The sequence below is a fragment of the Ambystoma mexicanum genome, chromosome 5q (genome assembly GCF_040938575.1).
Source record: "Ambystoma mexicanum isolate Mex_15411 chromosome 5q, UKY_AmexF1_1, whole genome shotgun sequence".
In the NCBI taxonomy this organism is placed as follows: domain Eukaryota; kingdom Metazoa; phylum Chordata; class Amphibia; order Caudata; family Ambystomatidae; genus Ambystoma; species Ambystoma mexicanum.
This window is the reverse complement of record NC_090933.1, coordinates 1153408839-1153434830: the sequence shown is the minus strand read 5'-3', so window position 1 is coordinate 1153434830 and position 25992 is coordinate 1153408839. Positions and strand designations below refer to the sequence as shown.

The window sequence follows — 25992 nt, the reverse complement described above, 5'->3', positions numbered from 1 at the left end:
TCTGCCCGCTCATACCCGGCTCCGTGGTGGGGGTGTTGACAGACAATACCACCACAATGTTTTACCTCAGGAAACAGGGAGGCACTCATTCCAGAGTGCTTTCGAAAGAAGCTCAAGAACTTTGGCATTGAGCCCTGTTACACAACATCAGTATTGTAGCGTTTCACCTGCCGGGAGTTATGAATGTGCAGGCGGACTCGCTCAGCAGAGAGGTAAACCAACTTCACGAATGGCAGCTGAAGGAACAACAAGTGTCAATGATCTTCCGGAAATGGGGTCGTCCTTCGTTGGATCTCTTCGCAACTCAAGAGAACAAGAAGTGCAAGGAGTTTGCCAGCAGGTGGGCTCAAACCGCGTCGCTGCGGGATGCGTTCTCTTTCCCATGGACAGACCGGTTCGCTTACGTATTTCCTCCCTTTCCTCTCATTCGGCGGACCCTCCAATGGATTCGGAGAAACCCATGCAGTATGATTCTGGTGGCCCCGTACTGGGCCAGGCAGCCGTGGTTCTCGGACCTGCTTCATCTATCCGTGGCAGAGCTGGTTCGGTTGCAAGCAATGCCGGACCTTCTGTCTCAGGACAAGGGCGCTGTCTGGCACCACGATCCAGGGTCCCAGCCTGTCGGCTTGGCTCCTGATTTCTCTGAGTTTGGCCTGCTGAACATTTCTGATGACTGTCGACAAATTTTGGAGGCGGCTAGAGCTCCGTCCACGAATGTCTCCTATGCGTGTAAATGGAAAAGGTTTCGTGTGTGGTGTAAAGGCCAGCAGGTCCTATCCTACTTATTGCACTTGGTGAATAAAGGTTTGGCGTTCTCCTCCATAAAAGTACGCTTGGCAGCAATTTCTAGATTCACTCGGAAGCGGCATGCTACGCCTCTTGTTTAGTGATTGTCTCAACAAGCATTTTCTGAAGGGATTATTTCAAACATTTCCTCCAGTCAAGAAGTTCCCTCCGGGTTGGAGTCTCAACTTAGTGCTGTCAGGACTGATGAGGCCTCCGTTTGCACCTCTGTCGTCGACCCCCTTGCAGTTTTTGTCTTGGAAAGTGGCGTTTTTGGTGGCCATTACTTCGGCGAGAAGAATATCTGAATACAAGATCTGGTGGTGGATCCTCCATACATGCGGTTCTTCAAGGACAAGGTGGTGTTGGCCACTAACCCGCACTTTGTTCCAAAAGTGCCAACCACTTTTCATAAATCTTCGATTGTCTTACCATCGTTCTTTGCCTCCGCTTCCACATCAGCAGAGAGAGCGTTGCATACAATGGATGTGAAAAGAGCATTGAAATTTTACCTGAGTCGTACTCAGGAGTTCAGACTTTCTAAACAGCTGTTTGTGGCTTATGGACCCTCTGTCAAGGGACGGTCAATATCCAAGCAGGGACTGGCTCCCTGGGTGTCATCAGCTATCTCACTCTGCCACACTAAGGCGGGAAGGCCTCTAGAGAGAAGTCCCAAGGCACACTCAACGAGGTCTATGGCTTTGTCAGTGGCATTATGGTCAGGGATTCCGCTGGTGGACATTTGCCAGGCGGCCTCCTGGTCGGTGCCACATACTTTTATTCGACATTACTGTCTGGAACGGCAGCATGGTGCGGATGTACAAGTGGGACGTGCAGTCCTGCAGCGCATGTTTCAATAAGGTAAGCCCAGCAGCTTCGGGGTATCTATTTGAACGTTATCACTGCTGGTTTTTCTGGTCTCATGTATATAATTCTGTGATGTATTGGTTTGCATTGCACGCCTCCATGCATGATTGATACTGCTATGTAATCTATTCACAGCATGTGAATCCATGAAAGATCCAATGCTGGAGAAGGGAGTAGTTTCTTACCTGTAACTGCATTTCTCCATCGTTGGTATGTTTCATGGATTCACATGCGCATGCCGGCCATCTCTACATACAAACCTGGTTCGGGTTGCCTCTACTTTGGAAGTTAAAATCTGAAGGGAAGCCGCGGGGGGTGGGCTGTTTGTACCTTACGTCCTATTGGTGGTGGCTAAAGCACCCAAAAAGACGTTGATAGGACAATAAAGTGTTGAAGTTTTCCAGGGGAAAACGCTATTTAAAAAAGGACCGAGGTTCCCAGCCTGACGACGGGGAATATTCACAACATGTGAATCCATAAAAGATACAAACGCTGGAGAAATGCAGTTACAGGTTAGAAATTACTCCCTTTTATCTCTCTCGGACTAAATCCTTTAGGAAGTTGGTGACATTGTTCATGACTTTTGGGGGCTCCTCCTCCGGCTCCTGGGCTTCCAAGGCTTCCATCGCCCGTTTGATGGTTGAAGCCATTTCAGAGGTGTACACGGCCATGGGCAGGCCTGTTCCAGAGGGGATAAATGCACATGAGGTCAGAGCCAAGGCATCATCTGTCGCGTTTCAGAGACATTCTTCATGGGATGTCATCAGCAAGGCGGCTACTTGGGTCACTCCATCGGCCTTATGTAAGCACTACTCACTGGACATCAGCTCCAGGTGCCGTGCAGAGTTTGATCTTTGTTGTTGCTTTGTCCCAGATATGCAGCAGTTTATCACTGCTCCACCCTATGTTATTGTTCAGTGGAATCACACACAAGGATGGAGGAAAGGGGACAGGGCGTATGTGTGAAAAACCAGAAGGTGTCTCGCCCACTAGTAGCCGGTGATCTCTCATCCAGGTGGCCAGAACACAGTCATCGCTCTTGGATCCAGTTCCTGGGTGTGGACCAGTGCGGAAGGATCACCTGGGTGAGGGGTCTTCGGGGAGTTGGAGCGGGACACTGGATGGCGAGACGCAGTATCCCCTTCCCTATAATACCTTTACACCTTCCTACCAGATGGGATATGTAGGAACTCTATCCCCCCCCCTATTTCCTACACAAACACTTTGACACGGACAGCCCACTCTGGGAGACAAACAGACTAACACCCGAGCAGTATACCTAAAGTGTCCCAAAACAATAGTCAGGCGAGGTCAGGCAATTACTGACCATCACTCACACCTGATTTCCAGTAAGCTTGCGAGGCAAAGCACACAAAGGGACAACTGTTTCGAGACCTCAGCTGAACGAGAAAAGAAAGAAGGCAGACCAAGAAGGGTTCGCAAGGAGGGAAATTCCCTTGACCTTTCCGACAAGGAACAGTTACTTACAAGATTAGGCAGTTTAAGGCCAAGAAGCCAGTTGGTAGAAATCTGCATCGTGTGTCGAAGTTATTCACGGTCCTCCTACATGACTAATCGAGTCAGGGAGAAGCAGGAGAAGCAGCAGCCGCTGTGGTACCGTCCTTGGCTCCAAGAACAAAGTAGCTTCAGAGAAATCAACAGAGCCGGTGAGTTGGGGAGACCGATACAAGACTTGTCTGTGTTGAAGCCAAGGTTGCAAGCTGCGACACTGTATAACGACCGCTGGAATGAACTTTGTTAAAATGCATGTGATGAAAAGACGCGAGTAAAGTCAAAACTGCTGATGAATGCTTGAACTTTGAAAGGAAAGATACGTTCTCCAGCATTGGATCTTTGATAGATTCAGATGCTTGAATATTCCCCGTCGTCAGACTGGGAATCCTCGATGATAAATTAAATAATAATAATATATATATATTTTTTTAAATATATATATATATATATATATATATATATATACTGCCACCTAGCAGTGCATGTACATAGCCCATTATAGCCTATGAGCCACTTCATTGTGTAGTCCCTCCACCTCACTTTGGTCCTTTATGGCCCCAGCCAATGAGGTGGCAGGGCTTAAGCTCCGCCCCCGGCAGCCATCTTCAGATTTTTCACCGCAGTCTATCAGACACAGGGAATCCTCAAGCTCTCTGAGCTTTTTCAAATTCTTTCTACTTTTGTGTGGAATATATTTGTAAAATATATTCCGTCTTGTTCCCCTTCTTAGGGGCTTTCTTTACAATTAACCTTGGTGGCAAAACTTGTTGTTTTCCTCTCAAAATCGTCGACTGAACTTCTCTTCAGAAATGGAGGCACCTCAGGCTGTCAGGAAGCCTTCCCTGTTCAGGGACTGCACGAGGTGCAAGAAGAAATTGGTTTACTACAAGGACCCCCACGAGCATTGCATTTATTGTCTGTACCCACATGACATTAAAAAATGTGAGATTTGTAAAACTTTCTCCACCAAGACCCTTCATGACAGGCATAGAAGACTCCTTTCATACCTGGAATCCAGGGATCAATCTTCGGACGAAGAGTCTGTCAGAACAGCTCCTGTCCAATCCAGCATTCCATCTGAGAGGCAAACTTCAAAGAGAAGGGCCTCTTCAGTGGAAAGGAGTTCCTCTCCCAAATCCAAAAAGAGGAAGCTGGATTTGATACCCTTTCTGCCTCCAGTTGACCTATCAAGCCAGAAAAAGTCAGCAAAATCTGCCTCCAGAGGTAAGGAGGAGTTTGCAGAAAACGGGGGGGGGCAGTCGTCGGCGGGTAAACCGCCCACGAATGAAGGGAAAGGTAAAGGCCCGTCATCGGCCATACCCTCGACGAAACCAGCATCGACGACGCTTAAGACATCGTCGACAGTTAGATCATCGTCATCGGACATGTCGACCGCGAAGCAATCGTCGACGAGCAAGAAACACCACTCGTCCACGAAGCATTCATCCATGACGCAGTCGTCCATGGAACACACTCCACATTCGTCAACGAAGCCCTCGTCGACGGGAAAATGTCAGTCGTCGACGACGAAGCCCTCGTCGACGGGAAAATCTCAGTCGACAGCGAAGCCTTCGTCGACGGGACAATCTCAGTCGTCGACGGGAAAATCTCAGTCGGCGGCGAAGCCCTCGTCGACGGGAAAATCTCAGTCGTCGACGAGGATAACATCATCCATAACGCCTTCAGAGGCACCGCAAATTTCAGCAGTTACAGAGGAATTACTGCCTCTCACTCTTGAAGCTCCTGTCATTACAAGCAATATCATTGAGAAGAATACTGTAACTGAACCTCTGGTGCAGCAATTTTCACCTTTGGGGCACATGGCAGAACTTCCGGATATAATTCTTCAGGAAGAATTCTCTGATGCGGAAGTGGTGGAAGAGTCCATCGGTCCCTTACAGAAAAAATACAGCCCTCCTTGGCACCCGTCCACGGGAGAATCCGTATATCCTCAATGCCCGGTGCTCATGTTATCCGTGCAGAGGATTGTAGAAGAATTTTACAAACGGCAAAGGGAGAAGCAAATTCCGATTAATCCCATTCCTAGAGAGTCATCCCCGATTCCAGGCACATCGGGTTGCTCTCCTTACAGGAGTAGACCGCAAAAACGGATGAGATCACCTGCTCGAAGACCGAGGAGCAGCACCCACAGTGCTTCACCTACAAGAGTCCCGTCACCACAGTCATCGCACAGACCGCGATCTCCGGACGTAGATCCCACCATGGTACCGTCCACCATCTCGGTATCAGACTGGCAGGAGGATCCTTTTGGTGAATTTTCGGAACCAGAAGAAGGAGAAATAACTCAGGAGCCAGACGCACCCAGTGATTGGGATGACTGTCGTCGAGAAGCCCAGGAGGAGAGACTCGCCGGGCAAGGCCTCACCACCAGATGATCTCGTCTCTTTCCACACCATAATAAGTAAAGCCGCAGAACTGTTTAAAATTCAGGTTTCTTCGGAGGTAAGGCAATCAGTGCTCTATGAGCACAGGGACAAACGAAGGAGGACAGTGACCACAATTCCCCTCCTCGATACCATCTGGGATTCCGGATCCAAGATCCTATCTACGCCCTTATCGACTCCGGCGTTGGTGTCCAGGCCAGAAAAGAAATATAAAGCTCCGGATTCGGCACCGCTTTGTTTAAGGGGTCATACGAAACCGGACTCAGTTATTACAGTGGCGGCCAGAAAGAAACTCGCCAACCCCTCCTCACCGTTGTCGGCCCCACCGGATAAGGACCGACGTAAATTGGGAGCCATGGGCAGGAAAGTGTCATCTTCTGCATCACTTACAATCAGAGCGGGTAATGCACTGGCCATGACCGCAAGATTCGTTCGCGGGCTTTGGCTCCGCATGTCTAACTTGGCGAAACAATTACCACCGGAGCTCCAGGAGGAGGCAAAATCCATAATCGCGGATGGTGAAGCAACATCGGATCACATGATCGACGCAGCAGTTGATGTGGCCGAATCAGGCTTCAGGCAGATGGCGCACGGCACAGTGCTCAGAAGGCAGGCCTGGATGAAGGCTACAAACTTTAGACCTGAAGTCCAGGCGCAGATACTAGACATGCCATTTGACGACCAAGATCTCTTTGGGAAAAAGATAGACGACCATTTGAAGGCAATCAAGACAGACACTGACACAGCCAGAGCCATCAGTTCTTTAAAGGACAAAAGTAAGGACCATCGGTCTTTTCGTCCCTTTAGAGGTTCATCTTCCAAGTTCAGGGGATACAGTCGTTCCTCCTATGGTCAAAAAGCACAAGGCGGCACGTACCAAGCCAATAAATATCAGTCATCCAACAGTTACGCCCATAGAGGCAGACGTGGCTCCGCCCAAGGGAAGTCGCAAGGCAAGCAGAACTGACGACCAATCCCCCCCCCCCCTTCGCCACACCCCGGTGGGGGGAAGGGTGAGCCAGTTTTTCCAACGCTGGCGGTCAATTACATCAGACAAATGGGTGTTACAGGTGATCCGAAAGGGTCACACCTTGGAATTTCTGGACCAACCTCCTTCCCTGCCTCCAACTCCCCGCAGAGTGCATATGCTAAGACAGGCCATGTCCGAAGTGAAAAAACTGCTCCAGAAAGCACCAGTAGAACCAGTACCCTATTCTCAGAGGGGAAAAGGTTTCTACTCCCGATTCTTCCTCGTCAGAAAGAAAAACGGTCAATGGAGGCCCATCTTGGACCTGAGGGCTCTCAACAAGTTCATCAAGCGCATAACTTTCAAGATGGTAGCTCTACAAGGGGTGCTACCTTGGTTAAACAAGCACGACTTCTTGGCCACTTTAGACTTGGAGGATGCATACTTCCACATTCCGATCCATCCAGCACACAGGCAGTTCCTCAGGTTCACAGTGGGAGGGCTCCACTTTCAGTTTCAAGTGCTTCCGTTCGGTCTAAAATCGGCGCCAAGAGTTTTCACGAAATGCCTGTCACCGGTAGCGGCAAGTCTCAGGAGAGCAGGAACGGACGTTCAGCTGCCAAGGCTCGTTCGGCAGTGTCAAGGACGGCCAACCTCCTAAAAGAGTTAGGTTTCTCCATCAACCAGACGAAGTCCTGCCTCGTTCCCAGCAAGGTAGCTCTCTTCCTGGGAGCTGAGCTCGACTCCAGCATTCCCAGAGTGAGACCATCCACAGAGAGAATAGCAGCGATTCTACGCTTAACTTCGAACTTCCTACAGAAAGAGACAACATCTGTACGCTCTTACAAATCCCTATTGGGCATGATGTCATCATGCATATTCCTCATACCGAACTGCAGGCTTCGCATGAGGCCGGTTCAGGAAGCTCTGGACCACCAATGGAAACAAGCTTTCGGATGCTGGGAAGACATTGTCCAGATTTCATCGACATTGCACAAGGCCCTTTGATGGTGGAATGCTCCGAGGAATCTTCTACAGGGAATGCCGTTTCAAGCACCGACATCGACCCTCCTGCTGCGGAAGGACGCTTCCTTATCAGGCTGGGGCGCTCATCTTGCGGACCTCCAAACCAAGGGATCTTGGTCGGCACAAGAGTCCCAGCTCCACATCAACGTGTTGGAGCTCAGGGCCGTACGGTTGGCACTGAAAGCCTTCCTACCGGTTATAGCTGGTCAAGTTCTTACAGTCCAGACAGACAACACGACCTCCGTGCACTATACAAACAAGCAGGGAGGCACGAGGTCTCAGATTCTGTCGCAAGAAGCCCAACAGCTATGGGCATGGGCCTTGCGCTACGGGATACAGATCAGGGCAGAGCACCTTCCAGGAGTGGACAATGTCCTAGCGGACAGATTAAGCAGAGAATACACAGCGTCACACGAGTGGGAGTTGGACGACAGAGAAACCCGACGGATATTTGCCTTATGGGGCCATCCGCAAATCGACCTTTTTGCCACCAGGAACAACAAAAAATGCAAGATATTTGCGTCAAGATACCCTGAGCACCAATCGCTTGGAGACGCGTTCTCAGTGGATTGGTCGGGGAAGCTCCTCTACGCCTTCCCACCCATTCCCCTCATGTCGAGGGTACTTCGCAGGGTGAAAGAACAGGATTGTTCCTTGATTCTTATTGCACCCGATTGGGCACGGCAAGTCTGGTACCCGACGCTGAGACATCTATCCTGCAAAACCCCGATTCGTCTCAAATCACATCAATATCTACTGACACAACAGAACCGCAAGGTCCTCCACCACGACCCGCGGAGCCTGTCCCTCAAAGCATGGTTCCTGAGCAGCGTAAACTGATGCACCTAAAGTTACCATCAGAATGCTGGGATATCATCAGGGCCGCTAGAGCCCCGTCCACGCAACTCACCTACACCAGAAAATGGACCAGGTTTTCCAAATGGTGCGAGACCTCTGCGATCGATCCCCTCACGGCCTTGGTTGATCAAATTCTGCCTTACTTGTTGCACCTGGCTAAATCAGGGCTCTCACTGTCCTCTATCAAGGTCCATCTGTCAGCCATAGCGGCCTACACAGTAACCGCGGAGACGCAAGCCTTACTCTCCTTACCAGCGATCAAGATGTTCCTGAAAGGACTGATACGTACTTATCCGCCTACACCTACACCAGTTCCGGACTGGAGCCTCAACACCGTCTTAACAGCCCTCATGCAACCTCCCTTCGAGCCCATACATAGATGCGATATGAAATTCTTTTCCTGGAAGACATCCTTCCTGGTAGCCATCACATCGGCCAGAAGGATCAGTGAGTTGCAAGCTTTGTCTTCGGAACCTCAGTTTACCAGAAGGACCGCGTCACCTTAAGGCCTCACCCGAAGTTCCTCCCCAAGGTACTTTCGGAGATGTCGTTCACTGAGCGCCTTGTTTTACCAACCTTCTTCCAGAATCACGCGTCTGAAGCGGAAAGGACATTACACTCTCTAGACGTTTCTAGGGTGTTGAAGTTTTACTTGCAAAGAACCAAGGAGTTCCGCTCCTCAAATCGGCTATTCATTTCCTTCTCTGGCCGTACCAAAGGCCAACATATATCCAAACAAAGCCTGGCACGCTGGGTATCGTCCTGCATCACCCACTGTCATCAGTTGAAAGGCGACCCTTTAACTAGACCGCCGTCTGCGCACTCCACCAGAGGAGGAGCGGCGTCAACAGCATTCCACGCAGGGGTGGCCTTGAAAGACATATGCAGAGCTGCCACGTGGAGCACTCTGCATACTTTCGCGAAACACTACTGCCTGACTGAAGATACCAACAAAGAAACTGCAGTTGGACAGGCAGTGCTCTGCCATCTCTTTGTATAAGGTAGGACCAGCCTCCTTTCCCACCTTTCCTGAAGTATGTAACCGTTGTGTTGCTGCATGGTAAAGGTTTGATCAGAAATATGTTTTTCTGTAATTATGCATATCTTTTTAAATGGTGGCATGTTTTAACTGCTTGGTATTCTATTCAAGCATCTGAATCTATGAAAGATCCAATGCTGGAGAAGTCTTAGTTACTTACCTGTAATTGTATTTCTCCAGCATTGGTATATTTCATAGATTCACATGCGCCCGCCCGCCTCCCCTGAGAGGCTGCTCCTATGCTCGGCATCCATCATACTGTAATCTCTACGGTTCAAAATCTGAAGATGGCTGCCGGGGGCGGAGCTTAAGCCCTGCCACCTCATTGGCTGGGGCCATAAAGGACCAAAGTGAGGTGGAGGGACTACACAATGAAGTGGCTCATAGGCTATAATGGGCTATGTACATGCACTGCTAGGTGGCAGTGTATATATATACATATATATATATATTTAAAAAAAAAAATTATTATTTAATTTATCACCGAGGATTCCCAGTCTGACGACGGGGAATATTCAAGCATCTGAATCTATGAAAGATACCAATGCTGGAGAAATACAGTTACAGGTAAGTAACTAAGACATACCGTTGACAGAGTGGTCTGGCACTGCGTGCATGCTCAATCGAAGGTCTCTGTAAGGTATCTTGTAGAGAAGTGGCAGAAGCGAAATTGAAAGAGTTGTAATGAGAAAGTGATTGTAAATCGAAGTGGTCCTTCGACGGGTCAAGCAAAATCCTGCTCACAGTTGAAAGTCTTTGATTTTTGATACTGAAAGGAACGTTTGGAAATGGAGGTACTATGGACCGAGCCCGCCGAGGAAGGTAATTGAGAACATTATGTTAAAGTGGGTCTGAGGCCAACGGAGGGGCACCAGGGGTGAACAGTGAATCACCCGAGAAATTGTACGTGTGAAAATCCTGAGAAGAAAGAAACTTGAACACTTGTTTGTCGCATCAGTCCCTCTTCAATAAGAGACTTTGGCACAGAAGCCCCTGATACTGAGGTTTTGAACTGCACCATCATGCTAGAAAAGCCAGAGTATGTGCTAAGCTCGAGTGTGCCACCTTATCCCGTGCTGAACACGTGGGGAAGGGAAGCAAACGGCTCAACTATCCTGACATATCGTTCCTTGAATACTTTTATTTTGCATAACATTGTTTCCCACACCATTTGTATTTAGAAGTAAGGATTGGCAACAGGTTTATTGGTGTAGGGCCTTTTATTTTGGCAAGACTCTACTAGGACTGCGTTATTATTAGTTGATGGTCGGAGCTTGCTCCCATCTTTAGATTTAGGATTAGATAGGCATTTTACCAACCCATTTGAAAGTTCAGTAAACACCCTTGAACTGTGATCACTTGTGTCTGTCTTCACTGTTTGATACCATGCCTTCCTTACATATGAGTAATTAAAGTTACTCACCGTAGTGACTAGAGTACTCATAGTCCATAATCCCCTTGCCACCATACATCCCACCCGCCTTCCCCCGCAAGTATGCAAATAGCTCAATGGCTAATATGTAATAAGTGTAGCCAGGTATCTAAGCGTCCGATGTGTTCAAAGGGGACTGAGGTAAGGCACCGGAGGGCGGGGCCTTGGCCAGGCGTTTCCACGTCCAAGGCCGCACCACCGTGTGCTATGCTAAATTTAAAAGGGATGCTCAATTTTTTGCTGCGAAAAGGTTCTGGTACCATCCCTATGTTGGGGTACGCCCACAAGGATGGAGGAAAGGGGACTATGGACTATGAGTACTCGAGACACTGCGGTGAGTAACTCAAATTTGTTAAGCATTGCAGATTGAAGTGTCACTAGGTGCTCTTTCACCAGAGAGAATATTGACAGTAGTTCTAGAGCATTCTAACAGATAATGCACTTGTTTGATACTGCTCCGATTCCCCCTAATTTTGTTTTTAAAATGTGCTATTTTGAAATAATTTAGCAATCACTTGAAGCAACGGAAGAGTCATCTACCCAGTATCTACACATCACAGAAGTTGAGGAAGATGTTCATGGAACGCAAGCAGCAGTAGCCGCGTTGCAAGACCTACGATATACCTCAGAGAATGGTAAGGCATTTTACTTTTTTTGGATCTATGTAGTTTGGACATAGACTGTTCATGAAAATCTGGTTACATTTCCGTACATGTCCTATTCACACTAAGAACCAGTCAGCATTGGGCATGTCTCTTGTATACCATGGACCATGGCCAGTCAGAGAGACACATGCTTCCATTAAAAGACTGCTTTGGACTGGAACATCTGGAGAATGTAATAACTTCATTCTATCTATACTCCCTTTGTGAGGACATAGCAGAGGCAAATATTAGGGATTTTGTCTAATGCTTCATTAGGAAGTTTGACCCACTTATGTGAGCTTTGCAATTCAGTGTTTTATTTTAAATGTTGGACCCTATTTTTATTCAAAGCACATTTAGGAAAGCAGGATGAACTTCAAGGAATTTTGAATATTACATATTTCCTCAAAAAGAACATGGCATGATCAAGTGGACAAAGCCAACCTGGTTCTAAAGAGGTATGGTGGGGTGATGGCGTAGTTTGCTAGAGATTAAGGAAGAGGGTGCTTTGAAAATTTCAATAGGAGCTTATTAGCAGCAGGCCTGCCAGGCTACCCTTCTTTAGCACAATTGTGGGGCCAACTGTATCTAAAGTAGTTAGTTGTTTTTGAGAATGTTTTGGGGAAAATATCACTGAGCTTCCTCTGTCCACTCTAAAAATGCTGCTACTGCTAGAATTCAATATCCTGATAAAACCTGTTTTGTTCTGGGTTAGATTATGAAGTCTGCCCTCTCTAGCAAAATACAGATACAGAGATGCTACCAGAGATCTTGTGTTACCGGAGGGAGGGAAATGTACCTCATGGTTCATGTAGGTTAGACATTTTTTGTTTAGCTTAGGTTGCTATAATTTCTGGCACTACCCAGAGTTGATTGACAGTTCACCTAGGACTACTATTAAGATGAGGTATCTCAGGGTGGGGGGGGGGGGGGTCAGAGAGAGAGAGAGAGAGAAGATGAATTGCTAGCTTGTAAAATACAAAGTACTACATCTTTTACCTTCCATTGCCCTCCATTGGAATACAAAATTATGGTTTGAATATGAGAAATATTTGGATATGTTGTATTCCAAACTTTTGAGGCTTCTTTTTATGAAGCTTAGGTTGGGCATCTTCCCCCTAGCAGTACGACTACATTGTCGGGACAACAACTTATCGGATATCTGTTTGTATTCTTAGTAAATTCATTTTTTCTTAATCTGTCCTCTCTATTTAGGCCCAAGGAGGCAATACCTAAAAGCCTTATTTGTCTCTAATGATATAAGATCATCTGTGGAAGCTATGCTCCTTTATGTTCCAACTGATGACTTGACAGTTACTTCCTTAGCAAGTATCTTTTTAGAGCTTGGTTGAGGCGATTGGAATTTTTAAAAACAGCAACATGAACGTAAATTATTCTAATATTTTTATGGGGATGTTATGATGAATTATTGTATGAGGTTTCAATTTATTGTTTTTAATGTATGTACTTGAATGAGGGGAATTTATGCTCTGTTATTTATTGTATCTATGATGTTATGTCGGTATGATCAAATAGAAAAATATTACATATTTCACAGAGATAGTTAAAATGGCAAATTAGGGCCGAACAATGAATTTAAATTAATTTTGTTTTCAGTATTATAGTGTTGATAAAATGCATTAGATGAAAAAACATTGTGGCATTAAGTTTATATTGCTGTCATTGGCCCTAAATTCCTAACCCTTACCCCAAACTATTGTGCGTGGCAGGCCTTTTCTAGGGATAATGCTTAAAAAAGACATGGTTTGGAAGAATCACACCCTCACCCACTTCAGCACCATTAAACCACTAATAGTAAACATTAACGCCTCTACTGATACCCTAAATGGTATACCGGTAATTCATTCTGTCTAATGACTGTTCCGCCATGTAACCATTAATTCCCTACTGATGTGCAGCATTCTGTTGCTTCCCGAAGCTAGATGTATCTGAATAAATTCTGTGGTGAGTTACAAGAACTTCCAATCCTGTGGTCTGAGGGGGCCACGCAACATGGGACTGGTTTGGTCTGGCTGCTACCCAATATGCCTCTGAGAGAGAGGATAGTGTGTGTTTCCCTGTACTCACCCACTTCTCAGAGGCAGTGCCCAAAGATCCCATTTGGGGATGCTGGTTCTTCGGGGATGGATAACAGATTGCATGTCCCAGCAAACTTTGTCCGTGGCAGAGACAAACGGTGGGCATTCATCAGCAACAGAGTGGAATTGAACAGTTAACATGCATCTGGCACAAACACTGTGAGGGTTAAAACCTTGAACATACCAGCTGGTCCAAAGCAAAGTTATATCATAGACCGCTAACGGTTCGCAGGGCCAATTGGGATCATTACACCCACTCTGCCCAATAACATCATAAAGGTAACAATAATTAAATAACTAATTCAAAGTCGCAGTGGACAAAAGGCCAATCAAAAGACCCAAAACAGCCGACCTCAAGGATAGACCAATCTTGGGCCAACTTACTAAAACACACTGGCACAGTTGTATAAAAGATGCCGGGTAGAACAAGTAAGAGACGAATGCTGGGAGGAAGCAGATGTGCTACTCACTGTTCCTTGAAAACAGGGGGAGACTGCTACCTTGTGCGAGGTAGTTCAACTTGTTGCAACGAGATGCTTCTTGAAAGAGGGCTACTGATACTTAATTTTTCAATTTAAACATTGTAGTAAGTCAGGGTCCAGACTCTGTCAGAAGGGATCAGAAAGCATGAACATGCATAGCTACATTGGTACCACTGCTCCCTCAGGAATTTCTATCCGCCTCTGATCTGGCCCAGTCTCTTGTGTTTCAGAACCACATCTCTCAGAAATGACATAGAGCAACCGAGAAACTCTGAAGCGGAGATTGCAGTATCGCACTGGTCCTCCCAAGCAGCGCAGTGCAGAACATGTGACTCCCGAGAGGAAACAAAATCCAAACCGCACCAATGGATGGGACACTAATTGAGCAGGGTCAGGATACTTTCCCGGTAAATGTAGCCTAAGCGGCAAGAAAGCACTGCATTGCCAGTTATCTCTCCAGAGTCCCTAAAAGTGGAAGGGGCTAAGTGGATCTTTAAGATCTTCTGTTACCCATTCCCAACCCTGCGGGGTTACATTTTGTCAGCAATTGGGCCCACTAAAAAGGCCACTGAGAAAGCCAATGGGAACATGGAGGAGCAATAGCAAGGGGAGGGGTGGACTATAAAACCAAGTTAGGCTAGACTAAATTGAAGGGTGAGGTTGAAGACCAAATTACCAGTCCAAAGGGGACGGTTGAGACTGTGGAAGTGGTTGAGTGAGTGAGTGAGTGAGTGAGTGAGTGAGTGAGTGAGTGAGTGTGAGTGAGTGAGTGAAAAAAATAAAATAAAAAAAACTTTGGATTGTGTAGTGTGGTGAGCTGTGTGGGTGTGTGTATGGTGTGAGATTAAGAGTTTAGAAGGAGTGTAGGAGTATGTGCGGAAGGTTGTAGGTTCAGAGAGAAAGACGGAGGGAGAGACCATGTGGAGGGTAATGGGAGGTGGAGGTAGTGGTAGAGGTAGAAGGGAGGAGGTGGGAGATTTAGTAGCGAGTAGTGGAGGGAGAGGAGAAAAGAGTAGAGCGAGTGGTGATATCAGCACCATGAAAAAGAGAAGGCCAGAGAGGTATAGGCAGTGAGGGAAGAGAAGAGTGACGAGAGAGAGAGACCGAGAGAGGGGAAAAGGGAACCCCTAGCAAGTCCCAGTGGGAGATAATTAAGGTATCCTCTAGAAAGAGGCTTAGAGACGACACTAGGTATTACTAATCAATACTTGGAATTCCTGGAAGATTGTACCGGGTAGTAGGGAAGTCTGGAACTAGAGTGGCAGAAGGTGTTGGGGAGAATTTGCAAAATGTGCTAATTTCCCTTACCTTTTGACACCCCCAGCAACTTTGCTGGATTTCTAGGATTTGGTTTTTTTACCTTGAAAGAGTGTGAGCCTTTTCTCCCACTCTTTCAAGTATTTTGATGTGTGTTTTATCAACTCAAAAAGCTCCAACGGATCCAGAACGCAGCAGCAAAGCTCCTCGTCGCACTCTCCCCCAGAGAACACATCTCTCCCACACTAAATATACTTCACTGGCTGCCTATCAGTCCACAGGCCTCTTTCAAAGCCATGTGCATTACTCACTGCGCCATCTACAAGAAAGGCCCCGAATTCCTCCAAAACTTGCTCACACCCCTTCGGATACCTCAGATTAGGCCCTGCACACCTCCTGGTAGCCCCACCTTTTAAGTTCTCCAGACTAGGAGGTGCCTGTTTCACCCAACTTCTGGAACTCCCTTCCACTTGCGCTCCGTCTCATAGTGGATCACCCTGCCTTCAGGAAAGTCCTCAAAACCTGGCTGTTCCCTCCAACTTCCCGATTCCCCCAGTCCCTTTTCAGCACCCATTCCTCCTACACCTACACACCGTTCTCTTCCATTAGTTCCAGCCCTCCTCTCCCTTCTTCGCACCCTTCCCTCTAAGCTACCTGCCTACCTGTCTCTGCTCCATCCTCTGTGCATGCCCACTTTACATTCCCCAGCTGGGGCGCCGGCAACCCAAACGGAGGACTCAAGAAGTTTTTCTGTTACTTCCACATATTAAGAATCCTGACAGTGGGCCAGGTTCTGCACTCATATGGGCTCAGAGGGTGGGCAAATCATTACACTCAAAATGCACCTAGAATTACACTCTAATCATCCTGGAGGAGAGCGAGCAGGCACTGCATGAAACTCTAAAGCAAATGAGGCCGGGCCATGCCGCTGTAAGAAATCGTGAAAGGGGGGCACTTATAAGCACTAGAAGGAACTAGGGATGGCAATTTACCACTTTAAGACCCTCTCAGAGGCTGAGGTTTATGTATTGATTTAGCACCTAGATCATCTGTGAAACGTGGCACTGCTCCTTACACATAGATTGAATCCAGGATGTAGACATTGTTGTTTGTACAGCTGACCTATTTCTCCCCCGCACACTGCACCTTCGTTACTTAGCAGAAGGCACACTCATTCCACACACCCTGCACTCGCATATAACACAAGCACTACTGCACAACACATCTGCCATAAGAATGAATCTACATCAAAAATTCGAATAGTGGCTTCTCAAATAATTCTCTATCTCCTTAAACACAATCCACCCCTGTTTAGTTCATTGCTAACCTCTGTTGCACCCATCCGCACTCCATTCAGACATGGGTGACTGCACTCATGCATAGTAGCACCTCATATTTCTCCGATATTTTGACTCCGGTCCCTCTGAGGGCATTCAACCAACAGCCTGTTGGGACCATAATTATGGTGAAAGGCGCTATTCTAATGACAAAAATGAATGAGAGGGTCATTGTTTTGGTGGTCATGTACGTGTCTCTGATGGGCTGAGGTGCTCTCCTATTGGACCTTACAGTTGGCGGATGCAGTTCTCCAACAAAAGCCTGGGAACACATCAATTTGCTGGAGATGCAGAGAGACACTGTACTGGTCTTCACGGATGTGATGCTGGAAATGTCTTCTGGAGGGACAGTGCCTCCTAGTTATTGTCCTACCACTTCTCTGTGTGTTTTTCCTCTCTTTTCTGCCACTGAGGTCCAGCCTGGACCTCTGACGGGGCAGCTCATTATTTTAGCTTTTGGGGAATATCACCCATGGGCTACCATTATGGCACCCATGGGGGGGGGGGTCCATCTGTGTACCACTTGTGTGTGTTTTTGGGCACCTGTGCGTTGCCCACGGACCAGGGTACGGGCTGGTGGCAGCTACATGCTGACTTGGAAGTGGCTCTGAGTGTCCTCCATTTTAGGACACCCAGGCCCTGCCGTAGGAATCAATGGATTCCTGATAGAAGGCAGGAGGGCCTCTGTGGCCTCTTGGTTTCTATTGCCTTTTACCTTGTTTCCCAAAATCCTAGGAAGCCCTGACTCTGTCCCTTCCTCCTGAATGTCTGTTGGGTGGAATAACCATATATGTCTCTGTTGTTCCCTTTCCTCCTGACTGGCTGTTGGGTGGAAATATCATACATGGCTCTGGGGCTGCCTCCTGTCAAACTGACTGGAGCCTTCCCTGGTGTTGTGTGTTGTGGGTATACCCTAGGGGTGGGACCTGTATGAATGGAGTTTGGAGTTAACTCGCATTCTCTGTTGGGGGTGGCTGGTTTATGTGTGTGTGACACAATGAATGAGACCGCCCTGACTGAAACTGGCATGAATGCAGTGTAGTGTGCCGAAAGGCTACGTACTTGCCCCAATCCACATCTTTTGTTATGGGTGTCTGGGTGGAGTGACAGGCCTGAATGCCTGCGAGTCTGATTGGCTGTCTGCCTGCATGATTTCCCTACGGTGTCATTGGCTGATTGAGCCTGGCTCAGCCATAGTGAATGACGGACAGGTGTGTATATGCGGGGCCCGCTCACTTGCCAATTTGTGTAGTAGCTGAAGTCGAAGTTTAGCAAGAAGAAGCTGTTCCTTGAAGCCCAGCTGGAAGAGCAGTCTACTGCATTTCTTCAACAATCCGAAAGTTGTGTCTCCCAAGGACTGATCCAGAGAGGACCTGCAAGGAGACCTCTCCCCGAGCTACGAGGGACCATTGTGCAAAACTGCTGCTCTTCATCGAAGTCTCCTGGCAGCCAGTCATGTGTGCCTGCCATCCGGAGAAGGGGTCTTCAAAGTCCAGAAGAGGAGTGCTGGACATCTCGAGCCAGAGAAATCCATTGGTGTCTCTTTTTTGAGCCATTCCTCAAGTGGACCTCTTTGCTTCATGTGTGAGCTGATCATAGACTATTCTCAGCAGGGAGTTCTGGGGTGGTTGCTTTGGTCGAGGGGGATCTTTGATCTCCTCTATGTTCCTGCCAATTCCTATCATTCAGCTAGTTTCTAAGAGACTGTCACTCTTCGGATCCACATTGATTTTGGTTTTACCAGAGTGGGCCTGTATATGTGGTACCCAGAACTTCTGGACATGCCCACCTTCCCTCCCTGGCACCTACCGACGAGAGTGGACCTGCTCTCCCAGTCGAGGGAGCACGTCCTCCATCAGAGCCTGGGCAGTCTGCACCGACCTGCTTGGCAGTTGAGAGGCTGAGATATAAAGTGAAATTTATTGGATTGATCTTAGGCCAACCAACAAATCCATTTATGCTTGCAGGTGGCATACATTCTAGGCTTAATGTCTGGAAATGTCTTAATGTCTGGAAAGAGGTCTGAAACCGTTCATCTGTCCTATCCCCTCTGTTCTAGATGTTCTGCTTTCTTTGGGCCAAACCGGCCTGTAGATTGGCACTGTGAAGGAGTTCCTAGCTGCCATCTTGGTCCTTAAAATTACCCTGGGCCCAGACCACACTGCTATGCAGTTTTTGCAGGGGTTTGTGAGGCCATTTATGTCCATGCCAATTTGTTGTCCGCAAGTGGTAGCTACATTTACTTCTGGCTTTCATAACAGGATCTCTATTCGAGCCCATGCATTCATGTTCAGTAAGTTGCTCACCCTAAAGAGATTTTCCTAGTGGGTAGCCTCCTCATGCAAAACTGTGAGTTCCAGGCATTGTCCGTTAAACCTCCCTACTTGATATTTTCCAAGGAGAAGGTGACTGGAGTGAAATCATCCTTCCTTCCTATGAATGTTTTGGACTTCTCTCTAAGAAGATTGATTTCCTGTGTTTTTCCTCTGCCTCTCCCTTCAAGACAGATGAGCGATTCCATCTGCTGGAGCTGAAGCAAACCTTCCGCTACTAATTCTCCCAGACGAGAGACGTCGGGAAAGATGACAAGATTTTTGTGGGTTATGATGGTGCCCTAGCTGGCCTCAGGACTCAATCAACCAGAGACCTTGCTACCTTGCTACCACCTCTACCCTGAAGATTATTTGCACCTGAGTATAAGGCGTTGCAATAGTCCAGTGTGGACATGACAAGGGCATTGGCCCAGGTGAGGCAGCTGGCACTGGACAGGAAGGGTCTGGCAGCACGGATGAGTTTACACGTGTAAGTGGTTGAAGAGGCGAGGGATTTCACTTGCTTTTTGAGGGTGAGAGCTGAGTCGAGGTAAAATCCTAGAGTTTTGACCTCTCGCATAACCTTAATAGTATTATTATCGATGTTAAATGAGACATAGTCCGGGGTGAGTTTAGATTAGGTTATCGTCTGATCCGAGGAGCAGGATTTCGGTTTTGTCGTCGTTCAGGCAGAGGCCATGAGTGGCCATCCATGCCTGAATGAGGATGTAGATTTTATTCACCAAAGCCAGGTCCGCTCCATAGTTGCCCGAAAGGGGTATGAGGATCTGGGTGTCATCTACATAATTTGTGTAGGTGACACCCAGTCTGTCCAACTTGTCGAACAATGGCTTGGTGAAGATGTTGTACATGGTGGGTGAGACACAGGAGCCCTGTGGGACTCCACATGTAATTTGGATAGGGTCGGCACAAGTGGAAGTAGAGAACTCTCATGGTCCGGTTAGCTAGAAAGGATTGGACCTATGCTATAGCTTCTCCTGTGAAATTGGCAGCGAGCTTGAGGTGGTTGCATAGAACTGCATGATCCACCAGATCAAAAGCTGCTGACAAGTCCAATAGGAGTAACAACGCTATTTTCCCACTATCCTTGAATTACTCCATTTTGGTTTTAAGATCTATCAGGGCTGTTTCAGTGCCGTGGAGAGGGCGGAAGCCTGATTGGCGCGAGCCTAGTAGATGGTTAGCTTCTAGGTAATCTTGAATTTGGAGATAGGCTACTCTATCGATAATTTTTTGTAGGAAAAGTACAGTGGTGATAGGCCTATAATTGGTTGGGATGGATGGATCAAGGGTTTGTTTTTTAAGAAGGGGGAGGACCCAGGATTCTTTTAGGTTGGCTGGCACTGTGTTGCATTTGAAGGAGGAGTTAATGAGCTTCGAGATGAATGGGGCTTAATCTCTAGCTGCGTCCTTTATTATTTCCGCTGGGCAACTGTCGCCCTTACAGTTAGAAGGCTTCAGTGAGAGGATAACCTTTTCAGTGTCGATAATGGAGATAGGTTTGAAGCTAAAAGGGGGGATAGTGTTAGGCTCAGACACTAGAGGTGCTTGTTGATCAGTAGGAGTGAGGGCATCTTTTTTATTAGTTATTTTAAGTTGGAGGGTGGACATTTTTTTCGATAGGGCGTTCTGTATATTAGTGCACCATGTCTTGTCCTTGGGCACTGTCTCAGTTGGTTGAATGGGAGATTCCATTTCCCAGAGGATGGCAAACAGTTCCTTGGTATTAGATTTGGCATTGGTAATTCTGTCATTGAATAAGTTTTTTTTTGTGTTGATAATTTCTGTCTTGTAATATTTGGTGAATCGGGTTAAATTAGCTTTGTTGTCGTAGGTAGGCGAATTACGCCAGATAGTTTGGAATTTTCGTTTCTGCTTTCTAAGGTCTTTAAGCTGGGGTGCGAACCAAGCATTAAGATGGGCTTCTTGTTTAACTTTGCTTAGTTTTGGAGGTACAATAGTGTCTAGTGCATGAGACATAGCTTTATTAAAGGTGTCTACTAGGGTGTCTGTGTCAGTGTTGTTCTTCAGGCCATTGATAGTAGGCAGGAGGAGGGGGATGAGTTTTTCTGTAGTAATGTCTTTTTTACTTCTGGTGGGGAGTGGTGGTATCATTTTGATAATTTTAGGGCTGAGGAGGTCAAGTGTGGCAGTGAAATTTATTAGATAGTGGTCGGACAATGGTTGAGGGGTGATGTCAGTAATGACTATGTTGCAGTTAAGTTCAGATACCCAGTCAAGGGTTCTGCCTTTAGCATGTGTGGGGAAGAGGACTTTTTGGTAAGGCCGTGGTCATTTAGGATAGCTGTTTATAGTGAGGGCATTTTTGTTATCTGGCTCATTAAAGCCAATGTTAAAGTCACCCATCAGCAGCATTTGTGAATGATTTTGGGTATCGTTCGCTATGAGGTTGGTAAGGTCATCTTCAAAGATTCCCAAGGGACCAGGGGGCCTATAGATCAAGTGGAAGGTTAGCGTGCGGTTATTAGAGAGTTGCAATTTTGCTGAGAGTACTTCGCAGGAAGCACAGGGGGGTGAGGTGGTGAGTCTGATAGGCAAAGTGGTTTTAGCGATGATAGCTAGGCTGCCGCCTTTAGCATTACGTCTATCTACTCTATGGATCTGGTAATTGTCAGGTACGGCTAACATCAAGGAGGGTCCTGCTGCCTCGTGGAGCCAGGTTTCTGTTACGGCAAGGAGGTCAATGCTGCTGCTGTTTAGTATGTCAGCAATTTCAGTTGCATGGGCTACCATGGATCTAGCGTTGATAAGGGATCCAGTAAGTGATAAGGTATTCTTAGGAATAGGATAGCTTGCAGATTTATCTGTGTGCTTGTTTTGACTTGGGTGTTTCTTTTTGTGAGAGTGAGTGGGATTTGGGGTCAGAGTTAATGGTTTCGTAGCTTGAGTTTGCTTATCCAAGTGCGTCTGTATAGTTGGAGATCTGACAGTAAAGTTTGTGCTGTTTCTTTTGGGTTCGTATATGCAACGTAGTCTTGCCGTAAGTCTCAAGTTTCTGTCTGTGGGGGGGCTAGTGCTGTAGGTAGCAAAGGTCATGATTGTAGTTATGAGGGTCAGGGAGGTCAGGTTTCTGCACATGGTACTTAGAATAGTTAACTGGTACAATTTACTTCCCTTACTTCGCTGCACAAATTTGCCAAACATTAATGCTTGTATTCCCTGTCTGGCAGGACGCTTGCTTTGGTTGAGCATTTTGACAGAGGTTTCTGGTTTAGGTGTATCGTCTCTCTCCTCTCCCTCCTCCAGTTGTATGTCATGCTAATGGAGTTTATCATAAATGAGGACCCTGTGGGAGGGAGGAATCCAATAGAAGAACAAATAACTATCAGTAATGTTCTTTCTGATGGATATTCCTTCCACAGATTCTTCACCACCCTCCCAACATGCTCATCTTGGAAGACAAATCGTACACCTCATCTGCTCTACGGTCCCTCAGCAGGTAGTTGCTAGGAGAAAAGGGCAGAACTGAGGACTTGGGGCACGGTGACTCCATATATACGGGCCACAATATAATGTCCAGTATGTGGCGCATCACGTGAGTGGACGTGACGTGGAGCCACACTACGTCCCCTGGTGGTGAAACGTTTCCAAAGGCAGCTGGTGCAGTTGATAACTTATGATATATGAGGAATCTGTGGGAGAAACATCCATCAGAAAACAATGTTACAGAAAGGTAAGGAATTTGTTAATATAGGAACCATTCAATTGGTAGATATCGATCCACAGATCACTTTAAAATCATCTTCTAGAAAATATAAAGTTTGGATTAATTTAATAACATTACATGCATTTATTGATGGATCACTATGTTGATGTCATTTAATGGACTGTGAATTGAAAAAATACGTTAATTTTACAGTTCTATGTGTAAATAGTTGCCTGTCTCTTTGAAAGGGGAAAATGCTGTAAACATCCTTCAGCAGATGATTGAGTTGGGCTCAGAGACGCAAGATACTACAGCTGTTGCCTCAGTAGTTGCCATGGCGCCTGGAACAGTAACATTGCTGGAGCAGGTGAAGAATGTTGCTTGATTTGCCTCTATTGTAAATGGTTTGCCTGGTATTCTTGTGTCTGTTTAAATATTGATTGCCACTTTATTTCAAGGGAGTACTCAATCTGGGACTGTCATCCATCAGTTCACACACTTACCTCTGTCTCTCATAAGTAGGCTCTCTTATCCATATTTCTTGTGCACAGGATCCTGACACGGGCATAACCATTAGCAGCTTATAGACGAGGGCACCTACATTGCAGGCATTGTAATTTACAAGGTATATGACTTGAGAAGATTTAAATCCATGGGCTGAATAATACGGCATCCGATAGGCATATTACTGTCTAGAGGTCAATTCCTATTAATTACTAATGCTTACCAGGTGCCCACTCTGGGTCAACTACTAGAACAGGGACTGCCTGGCGGCCTACTCGGATGCATGTACAGCTGTTGCATTGAGGTCTACTCCCGCTGCCAGTGAATGTGTCTCTGCTCAACGTTAGTTGTTCTGCCACAAAAGTTCCTCTAATGCTTCTTACCCACCTTTCCCTGAACCCTTGTGCTAACACTATCAACCAGACCGCCAAGCTACTCAAGGTCTCATCTACACTGCACAAAATTTGCTAAACTATCCTTACACTGATAATCACCCTCTACTCCTCCACCCACTGCACCCACCAACACACTTCACATGTCTCCACACCACACGTCCACACTGCATGTCAACACATATCTCGCTTTAAAGACACCTGCTGCGCTATTCACCAAGCAAGCTGGATCTTTCCCTTGCCCCATGGACTCTGTCCTCTCACTGTCCCACCATCCCAATCAAGTCACCAGAAGTTCCAGACTCCGATCCTGCACCTTACCCAGCTTGATAACGTGCTCACCCATGCCCACCACATATAGAAGTCTTAGACTGGGAACATGCACTTCCCTGTCACTTTCCACCGACACCACTCCCTCCTATGCACCACAAGCAACACCTCTCCTCATACATAACAATATGCCCTCACTCACACTCACCAAACTTCACAGTACCCTACCCAAAGCTAAGGCAAAGGTAAGTCAAGCAGAAAAACTCCCTCTCACCACAACTCAAATGTGCTCTGATTAATGTGCGCTCTCTCCCTGCCCATGCACTGGAAATAAACGACCTCCTATCTAGCCATAATTTAGACTTACCTGGCATCACCGAAACGTGGCTACATGAAGCTTTTGGCCCTGCCATCACCCTTGCCTTGCCCTCAGGCTACACCATCCTCAGACAGGATCGATCCTCCAAACTAGGTGGTGGAGTCGCCGAAATTTACAAGGATACCCTGTCCATCAGGCCCAATTCCCGCCCTTGGGAAGGCACCTCTCACCTAAAAACACCATTAACATTCATATCCTATACCAGCCTCCAGGCCTCTCTGCAGACTTCCAGGGATAGCTCATCCATCTTCTTAGCGACAATATCAGATAATCCACTAAAACTGTACTACTTGGTGAACTAAACCTAGGATTTAATGAGCCAAAAGGTTAAATCCGCCACCTCACTCTCTAAAGAACTCAATGACCTAGGATTCACTCAAAAAGTATTAAGCCCCACCCATTCCAAAGGCGGCACATTTGACTGGGTTGCAGATCACAACTGTGCCTCCACCATCACATCCAATCTTGCCTACACCTGGACCGACCACAACTGCATTCAGTTCACCATCCCTACTACCCCTGCCACCAAAACCCTCACACACGCCCCCCAACCCCCCGGCGCTAGTTAGAAGCTCTAACATCCGACCGTACCTTGACATCCCTTCCTATTGCCCTCCTTCTCGCAGGACCCCAACACACTAGCAGATATTCTTAAGGACACTCTCACCAATGCTGTAAATGCCATAGCTCCACTTGAAAGTAAGAAAGAAAAAAAGTCATTTCACAGTAACTCCTGGTTCACAGAAGAGCTTCAGGCTCTTCGCCTGAACAAACGACAGGCCCTAAAAAACTGGCAGGCCAAACACGATGACTCCACCAAAGAAAGCTTCAATCTGACCACGCGTCTTTATAAAGAGGCCATCATCACAGCCAAAGCTAACTCATTCAACAATCGAATATCTAATGCCAAATGACAAACTAAGGACATTTTCACTATCTTTAATGAACTCATTACACCTCCTACCAGCCCAGACGAATCCCGGTGCGCAAGCATACAATCGGCAATGCTCAATAAAATAGTCCTCCTCCAAAAAAAGTACAAAACCATTACAAGGTGCTACCTGGGCAGCACCTGCCCCATCAAACTCTGTTGCAGCATAAGGATCCCCACCTCCCCCAATTCTCCTTCAGGGATACCACAGAATCAGAAGTTATTTACCTCCTCAAGCACCTCAAACCATCTCTCTGCAAAGCGGACATCTGCCCTTCTAGGATCATCAAGGATTGTACAGAAGCCCTCGCCCCTCTTCCCACAGCATTCACTAACTCCTCTTTTAAAACATGCATCATTCCCGATAGCCCCAAAGGAGCTTGGGTACGCCCCCTCCTGAAAAAGCCCACACTAGACTCAGCCCAGCCGCAAAATTACCGCCTCATAACCACCGTCTCTTTCCTTTCTAAAATTCTCGACAAGGAAGCCCATAGTCAGATTCAACTCTACCTCAAAACAAATTCCATCCTAGGTAAAAGACAATCGGGATTCCGCAAAAGGCACGGCACAGAAACTGCGCTTCTAGACTTAAAAAAACAAATCACTCAAATCATGGATAAGGGCAAGCCTGCCCCCCTCCTCCTCCTAGACCTCTCGGCGGCTTTCGACCTTTAGATATAATATGATATGATATGATAGTTTATTTATATAGCGCCTATACACAAAGTGTTTCAAAGCGCTTCAGGGCAAGGGAGGGAACAAGGGAAAATACAATTACATTCTTACAGGCCATGAACAGTAAGGA

The 25992-nt window shown here is 46.9% G+C and overlaps 1 protein-coding gene across 3 annotated transcripts in view; it reads left to right on the top strand.

Annotated features, from left to right (window-relative positions):
• Nucleotides 1-25992, top strand: part of ZFAT (zinc finger and AT-hook domain containing) — a 1636156-nt gene that overhangs the window by 1527148 nt on the left and 83016 nt on the right. For all 3 annotated transcript variants that reach the window (XM_069621667.1, XM_069621669.1, XM_069621668.1), the window contains 2 exons: nt 11401-11527; nt 22960-23078. In XM_069621667.1, coding sequence (XP_069477768.1) covers nt 11401-11527; nt 22960-23078 — 246 coding nt within the window. The remainder of the gene's footprint in view (nt 1-11400; nt 11528-22959; nt 23079-25992) is intronic.